The 12,011-nt window shown below is 37.8% G+C and overlaps 1 protein-coding gene and 1 long non-coding RNA gene across 5 annotated transcripts in view; one reads left to right on the top strand and one right to left on the bottom strand.

Annotated features, from left to right (window-relative positions):
• LOC140530921 (uncharacterized) overlaps positions 1–12,011 on the bottom strand; it is a 466,876-nt gene that overhangs the window by 108,790 nt on the left and 346,075 nt on the right. The gene's annotated exons all lie outside the window — the stretch shown is intronic.
• LOC140531019 (A-kinase anchor protein 9-like) overlaps positions 1–12,011 on the top strand; it is a 117,250-nt gene that overhangs the window by 17,996 nt on the left and 87,243 nt on the right. Inside the window, 2 exon segments of the mRNA XM_072650221.1 lie at positions 7,442–7,486; positions 10,784–10,954. Of these exon segments, the coding sequence (XP_072506322.1) occupies positions 7,442–7,486; positions 10,784–10,954 (216 nt within the window).

The following is a 12,011-nucleotide window of genomic DNA, read 5'->3' as shown; positions in this document are numbered from 1 at the left end:
TAGTCTTTTACTACGTGACTGTCATGGAAATGTTTTGTATGACTAGACATATATAACCTTTATCGAATTGCTTACCTTCTCAATGAAGGTGGATAGGGATGAGAGATGGGAGAGAATGTAGAACTCAAATCTTTAAAAAGAGTGTTAAAAATTGTTTTTGCATGCAATTAGGAAATAAGATATATGGGCAATGGGGTATTGAAATTTATCTTGCCCTACAGGAAAATAGAAGGGAAGGGGATAAAGGAGGAAGTGCTGAGAGAAGGGTGGGTAGATTGGAGGAGAGGGTAATCAGATTACATGCTGTCCTGGGGTTGGGGGAGGGTAGAGATGGAGAGAAAATTTGAAATTCAAAATTTTGTGGAAGTGAATGTTGACAAATGAAAATAATTTTTTTTTTAAAAACAGGATGCTTCTTTTAATCCTTAAGGAGTTTAAAAGTCCATTACTATATATATATATATATGCCAGCCTTCTCCACAAAAACCTCTTTATACTAACTAGCCCATCCTGCATATGACATTCCCATGTGTGCTTGCCATCGAAGTAAAACCCAATTCAAAGTGCCATTTTCACAATCTTGTGGTTGGTAGTACAAGTATTATTGTCTTCATTTTTACATACGAGGAAACTGAGGTTCTGAGACACAGAGCCAGAGGCTTGAACCAGTGATTTGAACCCTCAGTACTTTTATTCCAATACCAGTGATTTTTCCAATAGATTCTCCTTTGTCAAAGGACCGAATACCAGCCACCAATGACAGTGTGCTAAGCCTCGATGTCAGTTCCAAAAAAAGAGTTAGAAAAAATATTTTTGAACAGTAGCATTGTAGTTGGAATAATTGTATCCTCCCAAGATGACTCCTTGAAGCCTCATTTGGAAATTTAAATTTATGCTAATTCAAAAATGAAATTGTTCTTTTATAATCCCACCTCATACATATTGATAGGAAAAGGTAACAGTTTAGTCAAGCAAGGTCTTGCAACTGAACACCCCTCCCCCCAAAAAAATCCAAGGTCTTTTTCAGGATATGGGATTTTTATGAAGGTACTGGGAATTTTCTCCTGAACAGTTTGAAGCTCTCCTGTTTCCTCCAGAAGCCCAGAGCCAGGGCCTTTTTACCTAGGCACCCTATAGAACCAGCATTTTAGTGTCCTGCAGTTTTGTTGTAAAAAATGCATCAGCTGCTGCTCTTTTAGGTTTCTAGTATTATCTGCCAAGCCAAGGGACGGGATGTTGCTGCTTGGGGAAAAAAAGATCATCCAACCCCTTTAGGGTATTTATCAGGTCTCTAGTTTGTGCTTCTTTTAGAAACCTCCGCAGGGCAGAGTAAGAAGCTGAGACTTTGAGAGGTTTAGTCATTTACCCAGAGAACAGCCACAAGTCAGGCCTTCGAGGAAGCAGGTACTGGAGATACAGATCTGAGTTAAAAGAGAGCCCATCCCTGCCCTCATTGAGGAGCTGCATAGCACCATACAAAAGGGAAGTGAAAAGTGAGGAGGGAGGGTGGGAATAATGGTGAGAGAGTCAGGAGCAGAGCCAGAAAGGGAATGGAGGTGGGCTGGCCCAGGCCCTCTCCAATATGGAGATCCAGGGGGATAAGGAAGCTGGCATGACCACATGGTGTTTCAGGAGAAGTAGAGCCCAGGTGCCCAGGGAAGTTCCAGAGAAAATCAGAAGCAGAGCTGGGAGTCATGTCTTTTTACTATTTGTTAGCAGAGGCTTGAAAACCCCAGGGTTATGTGTTCATTTGAATGTGGGGGACTCTTAAATGCATGTCTAAGTGTTCAAAGTATAAATGAAAAAGCACCAGGCTTAGAATTAGGAGATCTGAGTTCTAGTCTCAGCTGTGACCCTTGGTGGATAGGTAGCCTCTGCTTTTTTAAAAGAGGGATAATCCTGAGGGCATTGGACTAGAGGGTCTCTAAGGGCTCACCTATCTCTGCGTTTATGGTCCTGCGATTTTCCCACAGTTGTTTTGAGAGAAAAGTTAATGTTATGTTCTAAACTTTTAAAAACTCCAAGCAAATCAGAGGAGTTGTTATTATAGTTGCAGATACAGAACTGAAAAAATACTCCTTATTTCTGCTTTCTGGCAGCACACTGACAGGTTTTTGTTTTTTTTTTTTACATCTTTTTTTTTACATTTTTTACATTTTTTACATTTTTTACATTTTTACATTTTTAACATTTTTACATTTTTTAACATCTCTAAATTCTAAAGATCCCATGATAATATTTTCATATTACAGGTTCAAACTAAAGACCTTCAACCTATTTCTAGTGTCTCTTGGAGATTCACCAACACAATAAAAGCTTACTTAGGGGCAGCTAGGTGGTGCAATGGATAGAGCAGGAGTCAAGAGGACCTGAGTTCAAATCTCACCTCAGACACTTGACACTCACTAGCTGTGTGACCTTGGGCAAGTCACGTAACCCCAGTTGCCTCATCCTGGGTCATCTCCAGTCATCCTGATGAATATCTGGTCACTGGATTCAGATGGCTCTGGAGGAGAAGTGAGGCTGATGACCTGCCCAACCCTCCCTCATTCAAAACAAAGTCAAGTGCAAGTCATGTCATTATTTCTCTGATGACATGGTCTTCTTCGGCAACGAAGGACGAACACACACGCAAAAGCTTACTTACACTAACCAGTTTTAGACTAAATTTCCCAAGTGCATTTCTTCCCACAGTCTCATAAAGTAGGTTGTATTGTACAAAATGTTGTTATCTCCCTCTTTCAGATGAGGAAACTGAGGCTTATAGAGCTGAAGGTGCTTGCCCAGCTAATCAGTGGTAGAAGTGGGACTTACTTTTCCACCATACTTTGCTATGAAATTATTTTGAATAATAACTAGTACTTAGGTGACACTTAGCTTTGCTAAGTACTACACATACATCTCATTTAATCCAGACTCTAGAATACTTTGAAAGAGATGTAGAATTAGCAGATGACTCTTGAAGGGCCAGAAATGATTTAGTCCTATCTGAGGGCTCGGTAGGTTGAGAGATATAGATAGTGTGTGGCAGAGCGCTTTCAGTAGATCATGGTTTGTGTTTCCTCTCCCCTTCTGTGATGTTTTGTAGGCTTCTCAACTTTTCTGCGTCCAAAACAGAACTTGTCTTTCCTTGCCCACCTCCACCTACCCGCTTTTTCTCTATAGGACACCACTCCCTTTCTAGTCACATGTATTTGAGACTTTAATTTCCCTTAATCAACAGGTATTTATTAAGCATGAACTATTGTGCCAAATGCTGGGGACATAAAGAAAAAGGAAAAATAATCAGTTCCTTCCAGGAACTAATATTCACACATCTAATTAGGGCAAAGTGTTTTCAGTTCTACCTTTCTAACTTTTTGTCTCACTGGTGCCTTAGTGAGGGATTAGCTCTAAAGTATAGAAACAAATAAGGATATCTATGATTGTGGAAGGAAGGAGAATCAGTGTGGATGCCCAGAAGACTCATCAGTCAAGTTCAGTTTTACGCTGAAGACTTCTCGATTATGTTCCTAATTTGAAACCAAGTTTTTGAGGTTTACGTCAACCCCTGCCCCTGCTGATCCTCATCCATGTTTCCCCCTTCTGGCTTATAGATTTCCTCTAATAATAAGTATAAGAATAATAGCTAGCATGTATACAGCACTGTAAGGTTTGCCAAGTGCTTTATAAATATTATCCCACAGCAGCCCTGGGAGATGAGGAAAATGAAGCAGACCAGAGGTTAAGTGACTTGCCAAGGGATTCAGCAGTCTTATCTACTGCTCCACCTAGCGCAGGTGAAGAAAATATAAGTATATTCTCTTAAAATCAGCACTCTCCCCATTCTTTTCCTTTTGAATAAGATGCGTGCTTCCAGAAAGTATTCTAGATCTAAGTCTTATCTCCCCTCACTGGCAATTATGAAGTCAAATTTACCTTCTGACATTGGGGTCACTAGTCAGTTTTGCTTGTCACCCACACTTTGTATGCCATTGTGTACTTGTTGCAGCTTTTGGAGCTATCAATTTTATTTCTGGCTTCTTTCTTACACCTTGGCTGTTGTGATTGTGTAGGTGCCACTACTGTTGTTCTATTCTGTGTCAAGCTTGACTTTCCCTTTCCCTTCTCGTTTTAAACACTCACCTTAAAAGCAGCCGTGACACTGTGGATAGTGTTGGATGTGGATGAAGTCTGGAAGACCTAAGTTCAAATTCTGCCCCAAACAAGCCACTTAATCTTATTTACCTCAGTTTGTCTATGTATGTAAAAAGGAGATGATAATAGAGTGTTTTGAGAATAAAACTGATGTTATATAATGCCTTACAATTATTTTCCAGTTTTATTCTGAAAAACTAGAAAATAATTGTAAGGCATTATATAACATCAGTTTTATTAGTATGCCCTTTGGATTACATTTGTCCAGCTACTGGCAAATCTATTCTTTTTAGCCATTATTATGCATACTGCTTCACTGTCTAGGTGCCATTTTTATTATGTAAGCTGTGGCCCATAAATTCAAATTCATTTATTGGATGCCAACTAAAGCTCTTGCCTTTGATGAATAGCATTTATGAAATTACCACCCATACTGCAGAGTCTTTCATTTGTGCAGGACTTTCAAACTTTAGTAATTCTTTATAGATTCCTTCTGAAAGTATCACTTATATTTAGATGAATCCCAGAAGTGGTTAGTTGTTCAATCATTTAGTCATGTCCAACTTTTTGTGACCCCCATATAAGGCTTTTGTGGCAAAGGTACCGGAGTGGTTAGCCATTTCCTTCTCCAGTAGATTAAGACACATAGAGGTTAAGTGACTTGCCCAGGGTCACTCAGCCAGTGAGTATCTGAGGCCAGATTTTAACTTAGGGTTTCCTGACTCCAGCCCCAGTGCTCTATCCACTGAACTACCTAGCTGCCTCCATAAAATGTGTATTTTGTCTATATGTATACGTATGAACATAAACTTGATGTGCCTATGTGATAGACATGCATGTATGTGTCTATATGCATACACATGTGTATTTGTTCAGTTGTTTTCAGTCATAGCCCACTCTTCGTGACCTCACTTGGGGTTTTCTTGGTAAAGATCCTAGAGTGGTTCGCCATTTCCTTGTCTAGCTCATTTTACAGATGAGAAACTGAGGCAAACACAGGGTTAAGTGACTTTCCCAGGGTCACTTAGCTAGGAAGTGCCTGAGATTGGATTTGAACCCAGGATGAGCAGTGTTTCTGACTCCAGGTCCCATGCTCTATCCACTGCACCACCAAGCTTCCCTATACTGAAGTGGTAGTGGTAGTCGTTCAAGTTAGGCTTGACAAGTTTTAAATTGTAAGTTACATCCTCTATACTTGCCTGTCTCCGTATCAGTCAGTCAGTCAATGATTCATCAAGTATTTATTAAATGCCTACAGCGTGCTTGGTGCTTGGAACAGAAATAGAAAGAATGAAGCAATCTCTACTCTTAAGGAGCTTATATTCTGACGGGGAGACAACAAGACTATGTACAAACATTTAGAATAAACGTAAGGAAAATGAATGCAAATTAGTTAAATACAAAGTAATTTGAGAAGACAGCAGTTGGAGAGATCAAAAAAGGCTTCCTGCAGAAGATGCTGCTTTATATGTGTGTTAAAGAAATGAAGGGATTCTCTTAGGCCACAGTGAGGAGGGACAATGCATCGTAGGCCTGTGGGAGGGCCAGGGCCCAGGCTGCAAGACAAGAATCAGCAGCGTAAAGAAGGTTCTGGGAGACCAGAGAGACAGGCGGGGCCAGTTAAAAAGAAAGGAGCTTTAAAAGCTAAACAGAGCTCTTCCATATTATCTGACAGGCAAAAACCAATGAATCTAGGTGAAAAGTAGTGAGGGCCTGAATTAAGGTGGAGGCTGTGTGAGTCTCGAGAAAGGGTTGTATGCTAAGATGTGTAACTAGAAACAGAAATATTTGGCCACTGATAGGAAATGTGGGGTAGGAGAGATTAAAGAGTCAAGTATAGTGCCAAAGTTACAAACCTGGAAGGCTAGAAAGGCGGTGAGCACACTTGCAGGAGGAATGAGTCTCCACCACTCCTCTCTCTTCTTTCACTCACCCTGGTTGTTTTCCTGGAGGCTTCTATGGCTCTGCAAGTTATTTTGTTTCAGGGGGAAATAGATGAAATACTGTTCTGGGAGCAACTGATGCCCGATAATAACAAAGTGGTAGGAAAACGTGAAGTTTCTGGGCATCTGCGTGGAGAAGAGCAGCGTCTGGGATCGCCCCAAGGAGGGAGCAAGGGAGATGGGGACTGAGAAACTGGCTGCAGAGCAGGGCGAGGGAGAGCTACAGGAGGGGGGAGCAGGGAGCCATGCAGTGACGGGAAGGAATGGAGGTGCTGGGAGGAGCCCCGGGCAGAAGTGGACCTGGGGATTTGGGTGGTAGGGTGCCTTAGCTCGGGCACTCTCAGCACTGGGAATGGAAAGATGAACAATGAGACACCAGCAAGTGCAGACAAGGGCTGCAAGTTTTAGCAACCGTCAGTTCCTTCTTTGGGGATGGATACCATTTTTCATCATAAGACCTTTCTAGGTGTCTTGAATCATCGTATTACTGAGAATAGCAAAGTCCTTCACAGCTGATCATCTTAGAATATTACTGTTACTTTGTACACTGTACGTTTCATTTTGCATCAGCTCATGGAAGTCCAGGTTTTTCTGATAGCACAGGCAGGATAAATATTTTAATAGACTAAGATGAAGGGCATTTTATAAATGTTTGTTGAATGAATAAGCATCTTTTTTAAAAAAAATTAGCTCATTTCAAAATTCCCTTCAACTCTAAATTTCTGTAGTTCTTCCTGTCAAAGTAGTGAGATTTCTGTGAAAGCAGCTTTCTAAGTTTCCTTTAGGTAAAGATCAGTAGAATGTGATTTATTTTTTAATCTATACAATGTACACTAATCCTTTGTTCAATTGGATGGTATAGAACACTGTCCTAGGCATTGTAAATGGAAGTAATCTATGGTATTATATATTTAATAAAAACCTTTTTGTTGTTAAGTCATTTCAGTCACATCCAGCTCTTCACGCTCCCGTTTTGGGTTTTCCTGGCAGAAGTGCTGGAGGGGTTTGCCATTTCCTTCTCCAGCTCGTTTTACAGCTGAGGAAATGGAGGCAAACAGATTGAGTGTCTTGTCCAGGATCATGCAGCTAGTATGTGTCTGAGGCCAGGTTTGAATTCAGGAAGATGACTCTTCCAGACTCCAGGTCAAGGCCTCTAGCCTAGCTGCCCTTCGTGAAAATACCTCATGATAAGTCTCGAACATCTCACCATGTTGAAAGACATTCGTAATTTTCAGATCAGGTTATGAGAATTTAAAACACTTGACTTGTTTTTAGAGATTTTTAAACTTTCTACGTGTTAATTATAGTAAAGTATAAAAATAGTAAACACATTATAACATTTTTGTTTGTTTTCATTTTAGATGGAAAGTGAAATTTCAACTACTACGGATGATTATAGTTCAGAGGTAAGATTAAATGATCTTGGTGTTTCAGATATCAAAAAGTTGAACTAAGAGTTTTAAATATTTCTAGTGGCTCAAACCCTTCCCCCACTTTATTTTTAAAGTATATCATAAGATGATAAATTTAAAAAAACATTTTAAATTATTTTATCTTATGGTCTCTCTTGAAATTGTTAAAGTAGTAAATCTATTTGACTCGTTTCAGTCTTATTCACTTAGACCTTCCATTATTGTTTCTGTATTTTCCATTTATGTGGTTGTGTGTGTGTGTATGTACGTAGCAACATGTATGTATACACACGTCTACATATACACATATATATCTCCTATTATTGTATTCCTAGTATAAGTGACAACTGAAAGATTGCTACATGTACGTGAAGTAGAATATGCTCTGTAATTCTCTCTTAATATTTAATGTCTGCTTGAATTCTTGTTAATTATGTTAATTTTTTATTTTGAAAAAGTGTTGAGATATGGTTACTCTTTTTAGATAGTAAAGCTGATCTAGAAATTGCATAATTGTAAGAAATATCTTGTTTCTACATCAGTGACATGGAAACATACATCATTTTGTGATTTCATTTACATTTCTTTGATTTTATTATTTTCTTTGGCCCAGAGACATAGAAAATAGTATTTTTTATCCGAATGGTTCAGCCCTTCAATTTAGATCCATTGACCTAAACACTTAAGAATATTCATTTCCTTCGGTGTTTAATTAAAAAAGCATCATGGTGTTACTTTGGGAAGAAAAATCAACCACTTTAAATTAATTGTAGGCTGTAAGGGGAATGCAAATTTAAGTTTTTAAGAATTTTGTTTGTATAGAAGCATTTATTTAGTATTTGAGCTGAGATATGAAATGATGAGAACATGATTAAAAAGTGCTAATTTTTTTTTTTTGCTTAAAAAATACTTATAGAAAGGGAAATTAGTACTGGAAAATCTGGATATTTATTTGCAAATTTGTCCTTGATTTGCATACTGTAGGACCAGTGAAGTGCTGCTAAAAATTTATCATCATCCTAACAGAGAGAAGAGTTAAACAAAACCCCTCAAGACAAATTTGAATTTTTAAATGCAAAAACAAAAAATGTAGTAATGGGGACTTTATAGATTTGGTATGAAAAAATATCTTGGTCCTCTTACTAACAACTTGTGAGGCAATCTTTATCTTGGCTCCTTTGAGAAATTTTCTGCATTCTTATTGTGTACAGAAAACATGCTACAGAAAATGATAACAGTATTTTAAATCATTTGGTGTTGCTTGAAGTGAATGAAAACAGAAGTTTAAGGAATTTTTATGACCTTGATCTCATCAAAAAGAAGTAGGGATCAGCTCCATCTGAGAGTGATAAGAAAGAAAGGTTGAGCTAGAGAAAGGGACAAGGTTTGGGAAGGATAATATGGAGTTAATAAAATAAGAGATATAAGAATTCCTCTTAGCAATGAAGACCTATCTATAATTAGATAGTAGGGACCCCCTTGAAATTCTTAAGCAGACAAGTATCATAGTGTGAAATTACATCCTTGGATAACAAATCTTATTTCTTTTGGTATTTTGAAGTTAATCATTTTTTGCCTGCATAAATGAACCTCATTTGGAACTTCTTTGAGATTCAGCCAAACCGCATTAAGTCCACCTCTGCCAGATCAGGTCATTGTTGCTCACTGCCCAAGTTAGAGCAGCAGAAACACTGATTATGTGATCTTTTCAGACAAAATCCTTTTTATCATTGTGGTCATGACAAGCACCCACAAACACAAGGATTTCTCTACGAAGGGGACTTCATGTAAATCTATGACTGTCTACTATGGACTGCTTGGGTGTTTTTCCTGTGCTTCAGATTTAAGATGAAAGTCCAACACTGCCCTCCGTATCTGCATTGCCCTTCGGTTCTCTTCTGTTTATTTTTTAAATTATTCATCCACCTTTTTTTCTTTTCTTTTTCTTCTTTTAGAGATCACTATCACCACCTCTCCAAAATGCCCCAGCAAAAAAGCTGCCTTCCTCCCTTATAATAAGAAAAGTGTAGTCACACAAAGCAGATCCACACATTGATCACGTGGCACTCTTTTAAAAGCTAGAAATAGCTGTTCTGTCCATCAGTCCCCACCCCAGATTTTTCTGCCCTGTTCTCATCCTTTTCTTTCCATGTGTCCTCATGTTTTCCCCCAAACTCTTCCTTCCTAACTTTCCTAGTTCTGTTGAATAGTGCCACTCCATCCTTCTATTGGCTCATGTTTCTACTCTTGGGAAGAGCTGTAGTGGCTCCTGTTGAAGAACACTGGAGATTAGCCTGTGTTGACCTGCAAAAGGGCAGAAATAAGGAAAAAAACAGTCATGTGGAGATGGATGTTCTTAATAGATTGGGCAGGGGTGAAGATTGGTAGGGCAAGTGGGGGTGGGGAGAGAGGCAGGATTGGCAGGATGTTCCAAGCCTTGTCTTTAGTAATTTTATGTAAGCTTCCATCTTAACATCATTTTCATCTTACTACCAGCCTCCTGAATATTTGTATTAATGTTGTAATATTAACCTAACACTAGTAAGCCATTGGATTGGAAATGGGATGTGGCATGAATGTACCTTAAATATAGCAACTGAAAAGAAAAATTTTGATGAGATGTTTCATAAGAACTGAACTAGTTTCACACAATTTTGTTAAGACAACTTAACTATTTTTGTCACAATTGAAATATTTTATCCTTCTGAAATGGAAAGTGTACTTATTTTGAATTGCAGTTCATTATCATATCCTTATCATGCATCTGTAAAAATTTAGTCTGAATTGAATAAATTACTAATGAAGCATTTTTTGTCACAAGTTTTCTAGAGAAAAAATATATTTCTATTAGCTATAGATTGTTTTCTTTAAGTTGATGACATATTAAGAAATTGTTCTTATACAGGTAAATGGTTGCAGTTTGGTGCAAGCAGATATTCCTGCAAATTTATTAATGGTACAGTATTACCAGTTATTTAATAATAATAACAATGTTTAATACTAAGAGCACTTGTCTACTAGCTTACTAATCAGTCTTTTCTTCTTTATGTGGTGCTATCTTTGTGATGTATACATGCCTTTAACCTCATACAAGACATTTGTTTTTTGTTAAAAAGCTTAACATTAACAGAATTTTCAACTATTCTTGATGTCAGAACTTGCAAAGTTGAAATTACATTAACCACACAGCAGGTCAATAAGCTCTTAGATGATATGGAAATCAGAATTTGAATAAGTTCCTGTTGAGGAATGCTTTAAGTACTGATTTTTAAGGAACTTGAATTGATTTAGGAAGAAGAATTTGGAGTTGGTGAGTCTTACTCAGAGCAAGGAGCACAGTTTCCTTCGAAACGACTAGAGATGATGGAGAATGAATTGGCTGGGAAACAGCAAGAGATTGAAGAGCTAAACAGAGAACTTGAGGAAATGAGGGCAGCATATGGCACGGAAGGATTCCAACAGGTGTGCTTACCTTATGTTGCTTTCTGTTTATCTCTTATCAAACGGAAACCCTGATGTCAATTAGGAGTGCATGACCATTATTTAGAGATGGTTTTAAACAGGAATGTTAAAGTTATAGTTGTCCTAATATAAATTGGACTCCTGACACATTTCATTCATATTCCATGGTCACAGTTTTCAGTCCTTGTACATTGTGTGGATCATATTCAGAAAATAAATCTTAGAGTCATTTGTTGGAGGTTTTTAAAGTATATAATAGGAAAACCTTATTCATCAAGCTTTCCTGGTATCAGCCTGCGCAGAGAATGAATTCTTGCTATGCCTGACCAGATTCGCTGCAGACCATAGGCTGCAGATATACAGTGGAACTTGGAGAATATGAAAATGTATCATTTGCTTCTTGATTTAAAAGAGACCTGTCTTTTGAACATGTTGAGATTTTGGTACCATTGACATTTGTATTATTATAATAACTGTCTGTTTCTCATTCCATTTAAAATTTATTGGTCTTTATTTTTCTTAATTGCTTTGTATTTCGTATTTCTGCATTTAAGTTTTACAAAAATTCCCTTTTTTCATTTATTTGCAGTAATTTCTAAAGAACCTTTAGTAGTTTAAGCAGTATTTAGTTGAATTCTTTATTGCTGTGTTTTAGATTGCTATTCAATAGGTTAATTTCAGGAGGTTAATTTTTTGGTAACTGAATTAAAGATTAGTTATAATTTTTTGTTATTTAGTCTTTCTCAGTTGTGTCTGACTCTTCATGACCCCATTTGGTGTTTTCTTAGCAAAGATACTAGAGTGGTTTTGCCATTTCCTTCTTCATCTCATTTTACAGATGAGGAAACTGAGGCAAACTTGCTCAGGGTCACACAGCTAGTAAGTGTTTGAGGTTGAATTTGACCTGAGGAAGAGGCATCTTCCTGACCCTAAGCCTGGGGCTCTATCCACTGGACTACCTAGAGGCCCCAGTTATAATAATAACAGCCATAAATTTGTATGGTGCTTCATGATTTACCTAGTTCTTTTTAAGAATTTTTCAAGTTCTTAAAGTTCT

The sequence above is a fragment of the Notamacropus eugenii genome, chromosome 3 (assembly GCF_028372415.1).
Source record: "Notamacropus eugenii isolate mMacEug1 chromosome 3, mMacEug1.pri_v2, whole genome shotgun sequence".
NCBI lineage: Eukaryota > Metazoa > Chordata > Mammalia > Diprotodontia > Macropodidae > Notamacropus > Notamacropus eugenii.
Note: the sequence above shows the minus strand (reverse complement) of the source record. Positions and strands in the feature narration are given on the sequence as shown.